The sequence below is a fragment of the Aegilops tauschii genome, chromosome 1 (assembly GCF_002575655.3).
Source record: "Aegilops tauschii subsp. strangulata cultivar AL8/78 chromosome 1, Aet v6.0, whole genome shotgun sequence".
Taxonomy (NCBI): Eukaryota; Viridiplantae; Streptophyta; class Magnoliopsida; order Poales; family Poaceae; genus Aegilops; species Aegilops tauschii.
The window spans coordinates 70,604,456-70,625,102 of record NC_053035.3 but is presented as its reverse complement, the minus strand read 5'-3'; the positions used below and the strand labels follow the sequence as shown (position 1 = coordinate 70,625,102).

Below are 20,647 nucleotides of genomic sequence, written 5' to 3'. Positions count from 1 at the left end.
CTCGCCGGAGCTGCTCCAACGATGAAACCCTCCATCACAGTGGAATAGTACCCCGTGCTCCATCTCCAGACGCCTAAGATCTTCTTCCCCTCCTCCGACAGCCAAGTTAGTCGGAGCATCCTCACCGACCAACACAATCACGCTGAGATCGACATGGCTTCGCCAAAGAGGTTGTACACTTGTTGCATCTTTTTTTACTCTACATGTTATATATATTGTCCACTGAGCACACATCGTAACGTGAAATGCGGTTAGTTTCTCCTACTATATGACAAGCAGTGAGGTACCAGGCAACTTACCTATCCGTGATGGACACTCTTGAACGCCATCATTATTTATCTCTACGCATTTGAGCTGTGTATTTGTCGATGGGCCTGGGAGTTGAGCTAGTAGGGCAGTGGCCTGGGTCCAAAGTAGTAGAAGTAGCACAAAAACATTTTTTGAGTGTAGGCTTTTCCCTGCTCAAGCCTGCCTACTAGAATCGCCAGTGCTTGAAAGGAAAAGTGAAGGAAAAATGTAGGAATTGGAAAGTTTCCTATGGTACTACTATTCATGCATTTGGTTCAAAGGAATGGAGCAAAGGAAAACTGTAGGATTTGTTCCTTTAGTGTCTCCTTGAAATAAAAACCGTAGGAATTTTAATATCCACTTGTCCTCTGATTCCGGCTTGAAGCTACGTTGGTATTTCCCCAAAGAGGAAGGGATGATGCAGCACAACAGTGGTAGGTATTTCCCTCAGTGATGAAACCAAGGTTATCGAACCAGTAGCAGGACCAAGTAACACAACGTAAACAGCCCCTGCACACAAATAACAAATACTCGCAGCCCGACGTGTAAAAGGGGTTGACAATCCCTTTCGGGTAGCGGCGCCCCAAGATAGGCAAACGGGCGTGAATAAAATTGTAGTAGATTGATGGATCGAACACCAAATAAAATAAATAAGAATAAAACGCAGCAAGGTATTTTTGTATTTTTGGTTTAATAGATCTGAAAATAAAAGCAAAGGAAAAGTAGATCGCAAAGGAAAATAATATGAGAAAGAGACCCCGGGGCCGTAGGTTTCACTAGTGGCTTCTCTCGAGAAAAATAGCAAACGGTGGGTAAACAAATTATTGTTGGGCAATTGATGGAACTTCAAATAATCATGACGATATCCAGGCAATGATCATTATATAGGCATCACGTCCAAGATTAGTAGACCGACTCCTGCCTGCATCTACTACTATTACTTCACACATCGACCGCTATCCAGCATGCATCTAGTGTATTATTCATGGAGAAACAGAGTAATGCAATAAGAACGATGACATGATGTAGACAAGATCTATCTATGTAGAGATAGACCCCATCGTTTTATCCTTAGTAGAAACGATACATATGTGCCGGTTCCCCTTCTGTCACTGGGATCAAGCACCGTAAGATCGAACCCACTACAAAGCACCTCTTCCCATTGCAAGATAAATAGATCAAGTTGGCCAAAAAAACACAAATATCAGAGAAGAAATACGAGGCTATAAGCAATCATGCATATAAGAGATCAAAGAAACTCAAATAACTTTCATGGATATAAAAAGATAGATCTGATCATAAACTCAAAGTTCATCCGATCCCAACAAACATACCGCAAAAAGAGTTACATCATATGGATCTCCAAGAGACCATTGTATTGAGAATCAAACGAGAGAGAGGAAGCCATCTAGCTACTAACTACGGACCCGAAGGTCTACAAAGAACTACTCACCATCGGAGAGGCACCAATGGAAGTGGTGAACCCCTCCGTGATGGTGTCTAGATTGGATCTGGTGGTTGTGGACTCTTCGGCGGCTGGAATTGATTTTCGTCGACTCCCCTAGGGTTTCTGGAATATTGGGGTATTTATAGAGCAAAGAGGCGGTCCAGGGGCACCTGAGGTGGGCACAACCCACCAGGGTGCGCCTGGGCCTCCTGGCGCGCCCTGGTAGGTTGTGCTCCCCTCATAGCACCCCCCAGACGCTGCCTTGGCCCATTGGGTGTCTTCTGGTCCATAAAAATCTCCGTAAAGTTTCGTTGCATTTGGACTCCGTTTGGTATTGATTTCCTGCGATGTAAAAAAATGCAGAAAACAGCAAGTGGCACTTGGCACTATGTTAATAGGTTAGTACCAAAAAATGATATAAAATGATTATAAACCATCCAAGAATGATAATATAACAACATGGAACAATAAAAAATTATAGATACGTTGGAGACGTATCAGCATCCCCAAGCTTAACTCCTGCTCGTCCTTGAGTAGGTAAGTGATAAAAACAGAATTTTTGATGTGGAATGCTGCCTAACATGTCATCTCATATTCTTTTCTTTATAGCATGGACATTTGGACTTTTATATTGTTCAAAGCAATAGTCTAGTTTTGACATGACAACTTAAATACTCAAGCATATCAACAAGCAACCATGTCTTTCAAAATATCAATGCTAAAATAAGCTATCCGTAGCCCATCATGCTCAATCATTAATCCATTCATGAAACACACTCAAATATTAACTACACCCAATGCTCAAGTACGATCGTAGTGCCTCCTAGTTGGTGCTTTTATAAGAGAAGATTGAGACTCAAATTCAAAAATAAAAATTGCATAAAGTAAAAGAAAGGACCTTCGCAGAGGGAAGTAGGGATTTGTAGAGGTTCCAGAGCACAAAGCGAAAATTGAGAGATAAAAACATTTTGGGATGTGTGCCTTTCCACCAACGAAAATGACTTAGAGTTCCTAACACTTTCCATGCTAGATATATCATAGGCGGTTCCCAAACAGAAAATAAAGTGTATTCCTTTTTCCACCATACTTTCACTTTCCATGGCTAACCGTATCCACGGGTGCCTTCCATACCAACACTTTCCAAGGAATTTATTATTTGAGAACATAAAGTAAATTCATTTTTCATTTCGGGACTAGGCATCCCTAATACATTTCCCTTATTCTCGTGCAATGACAAGTGAATAAACACTCATCTTGAGAATAACACATCTAGCATGGAAAATATTAGCCACCCCTCACCGCTCCACGAGCGGTACGAACACACAAAAGAGAAGTTTATTTTGAAAATTTGAGATGGCACATACAAATTTGCTTAGAACGGCAAAAGAATACCACATATAGGTAGATATAGTGGACTCATGTGGCAAAACTGGTTTAAAGGATTTTCGATGCACAAGTAGTGATCATACTTAGTGCAAAATGAAGGCTAGCAAAAGATTGAGAAGCGACCAACCAAGAAACGAATAATCTCATAAGCGAGCATTAAGCATAATTAACACCAAATAATGCACCACAAGTAGGATATAATTTTATTGCATGATTATTGACTTTCGTGCTTGCATAGGGAATCGCAAACCTTAACACCAATATTCTTACTAAAGCATAATTACTCATCAACATGACTCACATATCACATCATCATATCTCAAAACTATTACTAAGAATCAAGTTTATTTTGTCCAATGATCTTCATAAAAAAATTATTATATCCTTCTTGGATATCTATCACTTTGGAACTAATTTTCATATGTTGCTTTTGATAAGCTCAAACAAATATAAGTGAAGATCATGAGCATAATATTTCTTTCTCTCAAATTAATTTTAAGTGAAGCAAGAGAGAATTTCTTGAAAATTTTACTAACTCTCAAATAAATCTAAGTGAAGCAAGAGAGCATTTCTTCAAAAATACTAAAGCACACCATGCTCAAAAAGATATAAGTGAAGCACTAGAGCAAGTCCATAGCTCATAAAAATTTAAGCAAAGCATAGAGAGCAATTCTAACAAGTCACGACATAATTTTGGCTCTCACAAATAGGTGTGTCCAGCAAGGAATCTAGACTTAAAACACAAAATAAAAAAAGCAAAGACTCATATCATACAAGACACTCCAAGCAAAACTCATAACATGTGACGAATAAAAATATAGCTTCAAGTAAAATACTGATGGTCGTTAGAAGAAAGAGGGGATGCCACTCGGGGCATCCCCAAGCTTAGTTGCTTGCTCTCTTTTGGATAATAGCTTGGGATGCTGGGGAATCCCCAAGCTTAGGCTCTTTTTACTCCTTATTCCTTCATCCATCATAAGATAACCCAAAACTTGAAAACTTCAATCACACAAAACTCAACAAAACCTTCCTGAGATCCGTTAGTATAAGAAAGCAAATCACTACTATAAGTATTGTAGCAAACCAATTCATATTTTGTTCTTGCATTAAATCTACTCTATTCCAACTTTTCTATGGAAAAAACTCATCAAAGGAAACCATAGAGCCATCAAAACAAGCACACAACGCAAAGAAAACAGAATCTGTCAAAAACAGAACAGTCTGTAGCAATCTGGATATTTCGAATACTTCTGAAACTCCAAAAATTCTGAAAAATTAGGACGTCCTGAGAAATTTGTATATTAATCTTCTGCAAAAAGAATTGGTATTTTATCGCGCTCTGGTAAAAAATAAGAATTGTTTTGGTGAGCGCAAAAGTTTCTGTTTTTCAGCGAGATCAAACTATCACCCAAGAAGATCCTAAAGGCTTTACTTGGCACAAACACTAATTAAAACACAATCATAACAGTAGCATAATTGTGCAAACACTCAAGAATAGAAAGCAAAAAGCAAAAATAAATTTTATTCATTGGGTTGCCTCCCAACAAGCGTTGTAGTTTTACGCCCTTAGCTAGGCATAAAGCAAGGATATAAGTTTTGTCATCTTTGTTCAACTCTTCAATCAAACACTTAGAATTCCTTAGAGATTTAACATAGAGTTTTTCAATGACAATACTCCAAGGAACAAATTTAAATAATTCATTCTTGCCAAAGGGATCTCTTATAACTTCAACAAAATCCGGGTGGATACTAATCAACTTAAGATCCTCTTTACTAGAAGTTGCACCCTTGCCCTTAGTAACTTGGGTAGTCTTGCCAATTTTTACGGGAGTTTTTTCAACAGTTTTAGCGGAAGCAAAAGCCGTGCTTAGATTACTAAAGATTTCTTCTAGTTTATCCACCCGAGATGGGCTTTCTTCTATTCTTTCATGGGCTACGGTCCCCTTTTCTTTTAACAACTTAAAAACTTCTCCCGCTTTTGACCCAATCTTGGTGGCAAAATTATGCATCTTTTTATCCATATTTTCAATATGATCTTCGGTAAGCATTTTCTTTTCAATAGCATCTAATATTTACATGACATGCTCAAGAGTCAAAGTTGTTTCATTAATGATAAGAGGTGGTGAGCCTACTAAATTTCCCATAGCATTAAAAGCATCAAGAGAGGGACACATCAAGAAATTTCCACCGGTAATCGTATCAAGGACGAATCTATACCAAGTGGTGATGCCTGAAGGAAATATGCCCTAGAGGCAATAATAAAGTTGTTATTTTATATTTCCTTATATCGTGATAAATGTTTATTATTCAAGCTAGAATTGTATTAACCGGAAACATAGTACATGTGTGAATACATAGGCAAAACAGAGTGTCCCTAGTATGCCTCTACTTGACTAGCTCGTTAATCAAAGATGGTTAAGTTTCCTGACCATAGACATGTGTTGTCATTTGATGAATGGGATCACATCATTAGAGAATGATGTGATGGACAAGACCCATCTGTTAGCTTAGCATTATGATCATTTAGTTTTATTGCTATTGCTTTCTTCATGACTTATACATATTCCTCTAACTATGAGATTATGCAACTCCCGAATACCGGAGGAACACCTTGTGTGCTATCAAAGGTCACAACGTAATTGGGTGATTATAAAGATGATCTACAGGTGTCTCCGAAGGTGTTTGTTGGTTTGGCATAGATCAAGATTAGGATTTGTCACTCCGTGTATCGGAGAGGTATCTCTGGGCCCTCTCGGTAATGCACATCACTATAAGCCTTGCAAGCAATGTGACTAATGAGTTAGTTATGGGATGATGCATTACGAAACGAGTAAAGAGACTTGCCGGCAATGAGATTGAACTAGGTATGAGGATACCGACGATCGAATCTCGGGCAAGTAACATACTGATGACAAAGGGAATGACGTATGTTGTTATGCGGTTTGACCGATAAAGATCTTCGTAGAATGTGTAGGAACCTATATGAGAATCCAGGTTCCGCTATTGGTTATTGACCGGAGATGTGTCTCGGTCATGTCTACATAGTTCTCGAACCCGTAGGGCCCGCACGCTTAACGTTCGATGACGATTTGTATTATGCGTTGTGTGTTTTGGTGACCGAAGTTTGTTTGGAGTCCCGGATGAGATCACGGACATGACGAGGAGTCTTGAAATGGTCGAGAGGTAAAGATTGATATATTGGAAGGTAGTATTCGGACACCGGAAGGGCTCTGGAGTGTATCGGGTACATACTAGAGTACTGGAGGGGTTACCGGAACCCCCCGGAGAAAGATATGGGCCATATGGGCCATAGGAGGGAGGCTAACCAGACCACAAGGGGATGGCAGGCCCCCCACAAAGGAGGAGGCCGAATTGGATTAGGGAAGGGGGCGGCGCCCCCTTTCCTTCTCCTACTCCCTCTCCTTTCCCCCTCCGGAAGAAGGGAAAAAAGGGGGCCGAATCCTACTAGGACTGGAGTCCTAGTAGGACTCCCCTCTCCCTGGCGCGCCCCTTGGTGGCTGGCCTCCACCTCCCCTCCTTTATATACGGGGGCAGGGGAACCCCAAAGCAGATCAATTGTTGTTAGCCGTGTGCGGTGCCCCCTCCACAGTTTAATCCTCTGGTCATAGCGTCGTAGTGCTTAGGCGAAGCCCTGCGCGGATCACATCACCATCACCGTCACCATGCCATCGCGCTGACGGAACTCTCCCTCAACCCCCTGCTGGTACAAGAGTTCGAGGGACGTCATCGAGCTGAACGTGTACTGAACTCGGAGGTGCCGTACGTTCGGTACTTGGATCGGTTGGATCGTGAAGGCGTTCGACTACATCAACCGCATTAACCTAACGCTTCCGCTTTCGGTCTACGAAGGTACGTGGACACACCCCCCCTTCTCGTTGCTATGCATCTCCTAGATAGATCTTGCGTGATCATAGGAATTTTTTTGAAATTGCATGTTACGTTCCCCAATAGTGGCATCCGAGCCAGGTCTATGCATAGATGATATGCACGAGCCAGGTCATACTACTTACCACCAACGTCTTACTTTGATTCGGCGGTATTGTTGGATGAAGCGTCCCGGACTAACATTACATGACCACGTTCATGAGACCGGTTCTACTGACGTGCTTTGCACACAGGTGGCTGGCGGGTGTCTGTTTCTCCAACTTTAGTTGAAACGAGTTTGACTACGGCTGGTCCTTGTTGAAGGTTAAAACAACACACTTGACAAAAAATCGTTGTGGTTTTGATGCGTAGGTAAGAACGGTTCTTGCTAGAAGCCCGTAGCAGCCACGTAAAACTTGCAACAACAAAGTAGAGGACGTCTAACTTGTTTTTGCAGGGCATGTTGTGATGTGATATGTTCAAGACATGTTGTGATATAAGTTATTGTATGAGATGATCATGTTTTGTAAAAGTTATCTGCAACTGGCAGGAGCCTTATGGTTGTCGCTTTATTGTATGAAATGCAATCGCCATGTAATTGTTTTACTTTATCACTATGCGGTAGCGATAGTTGTAGAAGCAATAGTTGGCGAGACGACAACGACGCTATGATGGAGATCAAGGTGTCAGGCCGGTTACGATGGAGATCATGACGGTGCTTTGGAGATGGAGATCAAAGGAACAAGCTGATGATGGCCATATCATGTCACATATTTTGATTGCATGTGATGTTTATCTTTTATGCATCTTATTTTTGCTTAGTACGGCGGTAGCATTATAAGATGATCCCCCACTAAGTTTCAAGGTATAAGTGTTCTCCCTGAGTATGCACCGTTGCTACAGTCCATCGTGTCGAGACACCACATGATGCTCGGGTGTGATAAGCTCTACGTTCACATACAACGGGTGCAAGCCAGTTTTGCACTTGTAGAATACTCGGTTTAAACTTGACGAGCCTAGCATATGCAGATATGGCCTCAGAACACTGAGACCGAAAGGTCGAACGTGAATCATATAGTAGATATGATCAACATAGAGATGTTCACCATTGAAAACTACTTCATCTCATGTGATGATCGGACATGGTTTAGTTGATATGGATCACGTGATCATTTAGATGACTCGAGGGATGTCTATCTAAGTGGGAGTTCTTAAGTAATTTGATTAATTGAACTTAATTTATCATGAACTTAATCCTGATAGTGTTTGCATATCTATGTTGTAGTCAATAGCTCGCGTTGTAGCTCCCCTATGTTTTTGATATGTTCCTAGAGAAAACTAAATAGAAAGATGATAGTAGCAATGATGTGGACTGGGTCCGTGATATGAGGATTATCCTCATTGCTGCACAGAAGAATTATGTCCTTAATGCACCGCGAGGTGACGGACCTATTGCAGGAGCGAACACAGACGTTATGAACATTTGGCAAGCTCGGTATGATGAGTACTTGCTAGTTTAGTGTGCCATACTTTACGGCTTACAATCGGGGCTGCAAAGACGTTTTGAACGTCATGGAGCATATGAGATGTTCCAAGATCTGAAATTGGTATTTCAGACTCATGCCCGTGTCGAGAGGTATGAGACTTCTGACAAGTGCTTTGCCTACAAGATGGAGGAGAATAGCTCAGCTAGTGAGCATGTGCTCAGAATGTCTGGGTACTACAATCGTTTGAATCAAGTGGGAGTTAATCTTCCAGATAAGATAGTGATTAACATAGTTCTCTAGTCACTATCACCAAGTTACTAGATGTGACACCCAAAATTTTATTTGGCTTTTCAAAGTTTTACTTGATTTGAGGGAGGTGATTTAAATTTTTCCTTCTAAAGAACTCTCCCTCTCAAAATATTTTCTTTTATGACTAGTGTTTTGTTTTGGATTCACCCAAGACTTGATTTTGGTCTTGGAGGTTTTCCCTTCTATTTTGGACTCAAAAGAAAATGCTTTTCACTTGGGAAAAATTTCTTTTGAAATTCCTTTAAATAGCCCTATGGCATTTGGGGGGATCTTCTCCCCTTTTCAAAAATCCCTCTTGCCATGACATAAGTGGAAACCACCTCTCAAAAGCCTTTCCTCATCTTTGGCTCATGATATACTTCAAATCCAGCAAGTTGAACCTCTCCATATAATTATTTCCATTTATTTCTTATCAAAAATCATTTCTGCCTTCTATTCTAGCTCTTGGAGATTTACAAAGGAACTACCCTTTTTGCTTTGAGTTTTGTCCCCAAACCAATTTCCCTAGCTAGTCCTTTGAACCCTCAACCAAGATCCATGAAGATCCACTGGTCTTCAGTTCAAATATTTCAAATTATTCTTGCTGCAAGTTTGGACCAGATTTGCCAAATTTGATGAAATTCATTTGAATTCTTCTCCTAAAAATCTGAGAAAAATCAGGCAGCCTCTGGGTGCATTGAGAGGTCACCTCACCAAGTCCCAGCTCCAGGAAAAATTTTCTTCTTGCCAAATCATTTCATCGAACACTTGCTGGACACTGTTGCTAACATGTTCAGAAAATTCAGACAAAACAGTTTCAGTGCACTATCGTTTTCTTCAGAACCTGTAGTCGATCTCGCCAGTGCTGCGGTGTCGCCGTGCGCCCTGCGCTTCCTCCTTGTCCTCTGCACCGCACGATCGCCTGGAGGCTTGCGGGCGTCGGCGACGAGCAGGAGGAGGTGCGCCGCCCCGTGAGCGACGGCAGCGGCGGCTTTGCGGCCGCCAGAGAGAGGCGCAGCGCAAACGGCGCCGTCCAGCGCCGCCCAAGCCACCGGAGGCCGCCGCGTGGCCATCCACTCCCCAGTGCGCGCTGCCACCCTCGTCGTGAACTGCCAGGCGCGGAGCACGCTCTCTACCGCCGCCGTGCCCGTACGGCCACCCCGTCGAGGACCGGCGCCATTACGCCAAGCCCGACCAAGATTAGCGGGGGAACGGCACCAGTACACCTCCCTGATGCTGCCTGGCCACTTAAGCTCCCTACCAAGCCATTGCCTCGCCGTAATTGCTCGCCGGAGCGATCCCGTTCACGGCCACCCCCTCGAACCGCCTATAAATAGAGGCCCCGAGCTCCAACTCGAACCCACACCACCTCTGCACTCCACCCAGACCACGCCAAGCCACTGGAAGAGCCCCGAGGGAGCCTTCTTCCCCAACTCCGGCCGCCGCGACCCGCCACGGGATCCAGCTCGATTCGCTCCCGTGCGTGCACCTCTACCTCTCAGCTCTTGCCAGTAGCTTCCTTATGCATCCACTCTCCTGACCCGCGCTTCAATTCGGAGTTTGCAGCACCCACCGGAGTTCTCCACCATCGCCCGAGCCGCCGTCCGCCGGAGAAAGTGTCGTCGTCGACGTGGTGCTCCCCGACGACCAAGTCCACCACCCACCGACGCGGAAGGACACGCTGATCCTCTTGGTACACTCCGATCTCCCTGACTCACCGTGGTTCGACGCCGGTGACCACCGCAGCCTTCGGGCGCCGGCGAGGATTTAAACCTGACATGTGGACCCCCCCTGTCAGCCTCTATTCTCTTTCCCCCTCGAACCGTTTTCTGTTGGCGCCTTCGGGCAAGTACGTTTTCTCTTTGGGCTGGCGCTTTTCCCTCCGAACCGTTTTCTGTTTTCTCAGTTAAGTCCCTGGATCTTTTCTGTTTCATCACAGATTAGTCCCTTGACTAAAACCCTTATAACTTTTTAATAAAAGGTGATTTTTGAGTGATTCTTCTTCTGACAGTCTTATATTTTTGTCTAGTTTTTTATAGTATTTATTTGGAAAAAAATTGGAACAACTTTTATGCACGCGATGATTTTCACGTTAGTATACGTTTTCGCTATACCATAGGTTCCGGAAGAGGTGACGGAGCTGCGAACTTCGCCGAGCTAGACTCCGACTTCTCCAAACCAGGCAAGCATGTTTGAACCTTTGATATGATAGGTGTTTTGCATGTTTGCTTGAATGGCTGTGCATGGCATATGAGCATCGGTGAGTATCTCGTTGCATGTAAGGCAACTACCCGTGTGTTCCGAAGTTACTGTGATCTCTGATGATAGATGGCCTAGTCATGTGGTGACATGAAGGGCAGTAAGGTGGTACTGTTGTAGCATGCCAGCCTTACGTCATCCGATAAATTCCGACGTTAACGTGGACGGAGTCACGTTATCGTTCTTCCCCCTTCCGTGCTGCCACATGTTTTCTGCCAGAATGCGGTTTAGTAAGTTGTTAACCTCTTTCCGTGTACACACCAAATAGAGGGGCTGGGATGAGGGTTCCATGGCCCTGGATTAAAGCCAATCATCCGGTCAGGGGGCATGGGTGTTTCCGGTTGGGACCGAGAGGGGGGCACCCCTTAGAGCGCGCGTATATAAATTTGATCCCATGCTACGTGAGGTTGTAGCCTCCCCGACTCAAGGTTTTTCTTGAACGTTGCCGAGGGTGATTCCTGGCTTCGGAATGTTGAATGGGTGTGTACTGGTTAGATGTGTTTCTTCCAAAACACCGTAAACGGAACTAGTCCCCGTGACTACTGAAATCCGTTGGCTGTGGTTAAAGTACAAACTCTGCAGAGTCAAATCCTTCCGAGTCATCGTATCCATGGTCAAGGATCGTGACCAGTGTATCCATATCTATGTCAAATTCTCGTGGTATTTTTCCCCGGTGAACAAACTTGAGTGGTAAACTTGGTTGAACGTTATTCCTGTGGATGGACTAACCCCTGTTGTTTATCTCATAGCTGATTATTCCCTTGATGTGATTTAAATTCTTGAGCTACTGAGATATTAAGTTATGAAGCCCTTTAGGTGATGTCGCTCAGACGTCCGACTGTGGCACTCTTGTCATTTACTTTCAATATTAGCCCCTTATGTGTGTCGCTTCAGACGTCCGACTGTGGCATGCACTGTTATTTATTCTTTCAATATAAGCCCTTTATGTGATGTCGCTTCAGACGTCCGACTGTGGCACTCTTGTTATTTACTTTTGATATAAGCCCTTTATGTGATGTCGCTCAGACGTCCGACTGTGGCACTCTTGTTATTTACTTTTGATATAAGCCCTTTATGTGATGTCGCTCAGATGTCCGACTGTGGCACTCACTGTCTCTTATATTCTATTATAAGCCCTTTATGTGGTGTCGCCTTGACGCCCGACTGCGGCATTGTTATTCTTGTATTTTCCTCTCGAGGAGTCATTCAGACACTCGTTTGGCCCTCAGTATTTACTTTGGGATTTCGGGAGGACTACCGCCCGACTTCTCTTTTATTTCCCACGCATTATTATCCCTATGTCCGAGTGCACTTGTTAATCTGTTCATATGCATCATGTTTGCATTTGTTATATCTTATGTCCGAACTGTCTTGCGAGTACTTTCATAGTACTCACCTGGCTTGTTGATTTGGCCAGATGTTGACGAAGGCGATCTCATGGATGAAGAGCTTGATAGTGAGTCCGACGCCTAAAGGAATCCCAGTCAGTCCCGAGCAATCCTAGTTTTGGTCACTTGTATTATATACGCTTCCGCCACCCGCATTAAGTCTCCTCGAGCCTCACTCCGACGCTCGAAGAGCTGTTAGTTCTCAGGAGTCATATCACCCACTTCGCTGTGATATATCCACCACCGCTTTTATCGTGAGTTAGTAGTTATGCCACCCTACCCGCCGTTATGTTTTATCGGCGCGCTTGTAATAAATTGTTGAGCAGTCTCCGCTCAACCTTGTATTATATTCGGTACTCCTGGTATTTTTCTTCTGTGACCAAGATATTGTCTACCAGTGGGAAGGAATTCTTCTTTACTGGTCCATAAAAGGGATCGGTCTCTCAATAAATATTTTTATTGGAAAACCGGTCGTGACACTAGAACTTCGTGATGAACTATAATATGCAAGGGATGACATAAATGATTCCCAAGCTCTTCGCGATGATGAAATCAGCGAAGGTAGAAATCAAGAAATAGCATCAAGTGTTGATGGTTAATAAGACCACTAGTTTCAAGGAAAAGGGCAAGGGAAAGGGAAACTTCAAAAAGAATGGCAAGGAAGTTGCCACTCCCATGAAGAAGCCAAAGCTAGACCCAAGCCTGAAACTGAGTGCTTCTACTGCAAAGGAAATGGTCACTGGAAGCGGAACTGCCCCAAATACTTGGCAGATAAGAAGGATGGCAAAGTGAACAAAGCTATACTTGATATACATGTTATTGATGTGTGCTTTACTAGTGTTTATAGCAACCCCTCGGTGTTTGATACTGGTTCAGTTGCTAAGAGTAGTAACTCAAGACAGGAGTTGCAAAATAAAAAGAGACTAGTTAAGGGTGAGGTGACGATGTGTGTTGGAACTGATTCCAAGGTTGATAAGATCACCATCGCACACTCCCTTTACCTTCGGGATTAGTGTTGAACCTAAAATAAATGTTATTTGGTGTTTGCATTGAGCATGAATATGATTGGGTAATGTTTATTGCTATACAGCTATTCATTTAAGTCAAAAGAATAATTGTTGTTCTATTTACACGAGTAAAACCTTCTATGGTCATACACTCAAAATAAATGGTTTATTGAATCTCGATCGTGTTGATACACATATTCATAATATTGAAGCCAAAAGATTCAAAGTTAATAATGATAGTGCAACTTATTTGTAGCACTGCCGTTTAGGACATATTGGTGTAAAGCGCATGAAGAAACTCCATGCTGATGGGCTTTTGGAATCACTTGATTATGAATCACTTGATGCTTGCGAACCATGCCTCATGGGTAAGATGACTAAGACTCCGTTCTCCGGAACAATGGAGCGAGCCACTGACTTATTGGAAATAATACATACTGATGTGTGCGGTCCGATGAGTGTTGAGGCTTGCGGTGGGAATCATTATTTTCTGACCTTCACAGATGATTTGAGCAGATATGGGTATATCTACTAAATGAAACATAAGTCTGAAACATTTGAAAAGTTCAAATAATTTCAGAGTGAAGTGGAAATCATCGTAACAAGAAAATAAAGTTTCTACGATCTCATCGCGGAGGCGAATATATGAGTTACGAGTTTGGTCTTCATTTGAAACAATGAGGAATAGTTTCACAAAATCACGCCACCTGGAACACCACAGCATAATGGTGCGTCCGAACATCGTAATTGTACTTTATTAGATATGGTGCGATCTATGATGTCTCTTACCGATTTACCGCTATCATTTTGGGGTTATGCATTTGAGACAGCTGCATTCACATTAAATAGGGCACCATCTAAATCCGTCGAGATAACACTGTATGAACTGTGGTTTGGCAAGAAACCTAAGTTATCGTTTCTTAAAGTTTGGGGTTGCGATGCTTATGTGAAAAAGCTTCAACCTGATAAGCTCGAACCCAAATCGGAGAAGTGCGTCTTCATAGGATACCCGAAAAGAATCTGTTGGGTACACCTTCTATCACAGATCTGAAGGCAAGATCTTTGTTGCTAAGAATGGATCCTTTCTAGAGAAGGAGTTTCTCTTGAAAGAAGTGAGTGGGAGGAAAGTAGAACTTGATGAGGTAATTGTACCTTCTCTCGAATTGAAAGTAGCTCATCACAGAAAACCATTCTCGTGATGCCGACACCAACAAGAGAGAAAGCTAATGATAATGATCATGAAACTTCAGATCAAGTTAGTACCGAACCTCATAGGTCAAACAGAGCACGTTCCGCACCAGAGTGGTACGGTAATCCTATTCTGGAAGTCATGTTACTAGACCATGATGAACCTACGAACTATGAGGAAGCGATGATGAGCCCAGATTCCGCAAAATGGCTTGAGGCCATGAAATCTGAGATAGGATCCATGTATGAGAACAAAGTATGGACTTTGGTTGACTTGCCCGATGATCGGCAAGCCATAGAGAATAAATGGATCTTCAAGAGGAAGATGGATGCTGATAGTAGTGTTACTATCTACAAAGCTAGACTTGTCGAAAAAGGTTTTTGACAAGTTCAAGGTGTTGACTATGATGAGATTTTCTCACTCGTAGAGATGCTTAAGTCTGTCCGAATCATGTTAGCAATTGCCACATTTTATGAAATCTGGCAAATGGATGTCAAAACTGCATTCCTTAATGGATTTCTTAAAGAAGAGTTGTATATGATGCAACCAGAAGGTTTTTTCGATCCTAAAGGTGCTAACAAAGTGTGCAAACTCCAGCGATCCATCTATGGACTGGTGCAAGCATCTCGGAGTTGGAATATACGCTTTGATAAGGTGATCAAAGCATATGGTTTTATACAGACTTGTGGTGAAGCCTGTATTTACAAGAAAGTAAGTGGGAGCACTACATCCTTTCTGCTAAGTATATGTGAATGACATATGACATATTGTTGATCGGAAATGATGTAGAATTTTCTGGAAAGCATAAAGGAGTGTTTGAAAGGAGTTTTTCAAAGAAAGACCTCGGTGAAGCTGCTTACATATTGGGCATCAAAATCTATAGAGATGGATCAAAACGCTTGATAAGACTTTCGATGAGTACATACCTTGATAAGATTTTGAAGGAGTTCAAAATGGATCAGTCAAAGAAGGAGTTCTTGCGTGAGTTGTAAGGTATGAAGTTGAGTAAGACTCAAAACCCGACCACGGCAGAAGATAGAGAGAGAATGAAAGTCATTCCCTATGCCTCAGCCATAGGTTCTATAAAGTATGCCACGCTGTATACCAGACCTATTGTGTACCTTGCCATGAGTTTGGCAAAAGGTACAATAGTGATCCAGGAGTAGATCACTGGGTAGCGGTCAAAATTATCCTTAGAAGACTAAGGAGATATTTCTCAGTTATGGAGGTGATAAAGAGTTCATCATAAAGAGTTATATCGATGCAAGCTTTGACACCGATCTGGATGACTCTGAGTCTCAATCTAGATACATATTGAAAGTGGGAGAAATTAGCTAGAGTAGCTCTGTGCAGAGCATTGTAGACATAGAAATTTGCAAAATACATACGGATCTGAATGTGGTAGACCCGTTGACTAAACTTCTCTCATAAGCAAAACATGATCACACCTTAGTACTCTTTGGGTGCTAATCACATAGCGATGTGAACTAGATTATTGACTCTAGTAAACCCTTTGGGTGTTGATCACATGGCGATGTGAACTATGGGTGTTAATCACATAAAGATGTGAATTATTAGTGTTAAATCACATGGCGATGTGAACTAGATTATTGACTCTAGTGCAAGTGGGAGACTGAAGGAAATATGCCCTAGAGGCAATAATAAAGTTGTTCTTTTATATTTCCTTATATCATGATAAATGTTTATTATTCATGCTAGAATTGTATTAACCAAAAACTTAGTACATGTGTGAATACATAGACAAAACAGAGTGTCCCTAGTATGCCTCTACTTGACTGGCTCGTTAATCAAAGATGGTTAAGTTTCCTGACCCTAGAAATGTGTTGTCATTTGATGAACAGGATCACATCATTAAAGAAGGATGTGATGGACAAGACCCATTCGTTAGCTTAGCATTATGATCGTTTAGTTTTATTGCTATTGCTTTCTTCATGACTTATACATATTCCTCGGACTATGAGATTATGCAACTCCCGAATACCGGAGGAACACCTTGTGTGCTATCAAACGTCACAACATAACTGGGTGATTATAAAGATGATCTACAGGTGTCTCCGAAGGTGTTTGTTGGGTTGGCATAGATCAAGATTAGGATTTGTCACTCCGTGTATCAGAGAGGTATCTCTGGGCCCTCTTGGTAATGCACATCACTATAAGCCTTGCAAGCAATGTGACTAATGAGTTAGTTATGGGATGATGCATTATGGAATGAGTAAAGAGACTTGCCAGTAACGAGATTGAACTAGGTATGAGGATACCGACGATCGAATCTCGGGCAAGTAACATACCGATGACAAAAGGAATGACGTATGTTTTACGCGGTTTGACCGATAAAGATCTTCGTAGAATATGTAGGAACCAATATGAGCATCCAGGTTCCGCTATTGGTTATTGACCGGAGATGTGTCTCGGTCATGTCTACATAGTTCTTGAACCGTAGGGTCCGCACGCTTAACGTTCGATGACGATTTGTATTATGAGTTGTGTGTTTTGGTGACCAAAGTTTGTTCGGAGTCCCGGATGAGATCACGGACATGACGAGGAGTCTCAAAATGGTCAAGAGGTAAAGATTGATATATTGGAAGGTAGTATTCGGACACCGGAAGGGCTCCGGAGTGTATCGGGTACATACCGGAGTACCGGAGGGGTTACCGGAACACACCGGGGAAAGATATGGGCCATATGGGCCATAGGAGGGAGGCTAACCAGCCCACAAGGGGTTGGCACGCCCCCCACAAAGGAGGAGGCCGAATTGGATTTGGGGAGGGGGCGGTGCCCCCCTTTCCTTCTCCTACTCCCTCCCCTTTCCCCCTTTCCCCCTCCGGAAGAAGGAAAAAAAAGGGGGGCCGAATCCTACTAGGACTGGAGTCCTAGTAGGAATCCCCTCTCCCTGGCACACCCCTTGGTGGCTGGCCTCCTCCTCCCCTCCTTTATATATGGGGGCAGGGGGAACCTCAAAGCACATCAATTGTTCTTAGCCGTGTGCGGTGCCCCCCTCCATAGTTTACTCCTCCGGTCATAGCGTCGTAGTGCTTAGGTGAAGCCCTGCGTGGATCACATCACCATCACCGTCACCACGCTGTCGTGCTGACGGAACTCTCCCTCGACCCTCTGCTGGATCAAGAGTTCGAGGGACGTCATCGAGCTGAACGTGTGCTAAACTCGGAGGTGCCGTACGTTTGGTACTTGGATCGGTTGGATCGTGAAGACGTTCGACTACATCAACCGCGTTAACCTAACGCTTCCACTTTTGGTCTATGAGGGTACGTGGACACACTCTCTCCTTCTCGATTCTATGCATCTCCTAGATAGATCTTGTGTGATCATAGGAATTTTTTTGAAAGTGCATGCTACGTTCCCCAGCAATGCCCACATAAAACAACAAAGAAGAACAACAGTAGATTGCTTTCGAATAGATTTATCATGAGCATTGCAAATTCTATACCAAGCATCTTTTAAATTTTCTCCTCATATTTGTTTAAAGTTGAGAACTTCATTCTCAGAAGTGCACACAATAGAGGAAGAACTATCCATGATGATAATAAAAGCAAACAAGATTGCACTCAAGAACAGATCCAGCAAGAAAAACGGCGAACGAAAAAGAGGAAAAGAGGGGCGAATAAAACGGCAATTTTTTGTGAAGTGGGGGAGAGGAAAATGAGAGGCAAATTTAAAATAATCTAAATTGCGAGGAGATTAGATTTGTGATTAGGAACCTGGTATATGTTGAAGATCCTCCCCAGCAACGGCGCCAGAAATTCCTTTTGATTGCTGCTTGAAGCTACATCGGTATTTCCCCAAAGAGGAAGGGATGATGCAGCACAGTAGTGGTAGGTATTTCCCTCAGTGATGAAACCAAGGTTATCGAACCAGTAGGAGAACCAAGAAACACAACGTAAACAACCCCTGCACACAAATAACAAATACTCGCAGCCCGGCGTGTAAAAGGGGTTGTCAATCCCTTTCGGGTAGCGGCGCCCCAAGATAGGCAAACGTACGTGAATGAAATTGTAGTAGATTGATAGATCGAACGCCAAATAAAATTCGCAGCAAGGTATTTTGTATTTTTGGTTTAATAGATCTGAAAATAAAAGCAAAGGGAAAGTAGATCGCAAAGGCAAATAATATGAGAAAGAGACCCGGGGGCCATAGGTTTCACTAGTGGCTTCTCTTGAGAAAAATAGCAAACGGTGGGCAAACAAATTACTGTTGGGCAATTGATAGAACTTCAAATAATCATGACGATATCTAGGCAATGATCATTATATAGGCATCACGTCCAAGATTAGCAGACCGGCTCCTGCCTGCATCTACTACTATTACTCCACACATCGACCGCTATCCAGCATGCATCTAGTGTATTAAGTTCATGGAGAAACAGAGTAATGCAATAAGAATGATGACATGATGTAGACAAGATCTATCTATGTAGAGATAGACCCCATCGTTTATCCTTAGTAGCAACGATGCATACGTGTCGGTTCCCCTTCTGTCACTGGGATCAAGCACCGTAAGATCGAACCCACTACAAAGCACGTCTTCCCATTGAAGATAAATAGATCAAGTTGGCCAAACAAAACCCAAATATCGGAGAAGAAATACGAGGCTATAAGCAATCATGCATATAAGAGATCAAAGAAACTCAAATAACTTTCATGGATATAAAAAGATAGATCTGATCATAAACTCAAAGTTCATCCGATCCCAACAAACACACCGCAAAAAGAGTTACATCATATGGATCTCCAAGAGACCATTGTACTGAGAATCAAACGAGAGAGAGGAAGCCATCTAGCTACTAACTACGGGCCTGAAGGCCTACAAAGAACTACTCACGCATCATTGGAGAGGCACCAATTGTCGTGGTTCTAAGACTGTCAGTAGAATGGGGGGTAGGTATGAGGAGGCAAGATCCCAGCTATGGTGAAGTTGTACACACAAGATTTACGAGTTCAGGCCCTTCACGGTGGAAGTAATAGCCCTACGTCTCGGTACCCGGAGGTGATAAACTGGATTATATGTGAGTGGAATTACAGGGGTGCGAACCCTTGTCCCTGAGGAGGGGGGTGGCTTATATAGAGTTCGCCAGGCCACTCCCACCCTTAGTTACACAGGGTTTAAGGTACATAAAGATGGGGCATTTCTGGTAACACCAGTAATAAAGTGACATAAATGACCATTAAGTCTACAGAGTAAACGTCCGACCGTTGCTGTTCAGAGTGGCTTTCGATCTTCTGTCTGTCGAGTGATTATTGCTATGGTCGAGTGACATTGAGTCTTCAGAGTGGAATGCCTCTGGTCGAGTGGATGATGGTATCCCTTGAACACTTCTGACTTTAGGCTGATGTCCTAGGGGAGGGCGTCTAGGTCAGGCCTATGACCCTACCCTAGGTACATAGCTTCATCATTAGCCCCCGAATGGTTCAGGGTTCGATTGGAGAAGGAGTTGAAAATACTTCCGACTCAATTTTTGCGCTTCGGAAGCGTCTTGTTGGGATCAATGAACAACATGATGGCTTCAACTTCTTTTTCACTCGCCTTGATCCATTCTTAGTTTGTCGAGTGAACTTTTACTGAAAAGCTTCGAGTGTTAGTATAGGAAAAATCTTCAGTCTGACTGTCTGCTCTGCTGCTCCCGGATCTTGCGGGATTCGAAAATTTTGGGAAGCGCGCGGGACGGAGGAGGCCACAGTAATCGGGACTGATTAGGCAAGGACGCCTCGATCTCCACGCCACCTTTTTCGCCATGTACTACGTGCGCGACTGTTGCAGGATTTGACGGGATTGCTTGGGCCCACAAGTCAGCCACTCGGGAGAAGACCTTATATAAGGCGTCGCGGCTGGGGTTTTCTACACAGTGCCCCCCATTTCCTCTCTTCCTCCTCCGTTTTCCATCACATCTGCCTCCTCCCTCGGCGCCGCCGCTCTGCCTGAACTCCACACTCCGCAATGGGGAAGGAGAATACGGTGGCTCTGGAGCACGCGAAGAAGGCGACGGCAAA

The 20,647-nt window shown here is 43.2% G+C and overlaps 1 protein-coding gene across 1 annotated transcript in view; it reads left to right on the top strand.

Moving 5' to 3' along the window:
* Nucleotides 1-20,012, top strand: part of LOC141027638 (uncharacterized) — an 89,399-nt gene extending 69,387 nt beyond the window's left edge. The window contains exon 7 of the mRNA XM_073504780.1: nucleotides 19,999-20,012. Coding sequence (XP_073360881.1) covers nucleotides 19,999-20,012 — 14 coding nt within the window. The remainder of the gene's footprint in view (nucleotides 1-19,998) is intronic.
* The last annotated feature ends 635 nt before the right edge of the window (nucleotides 20,013-20,647 follow it).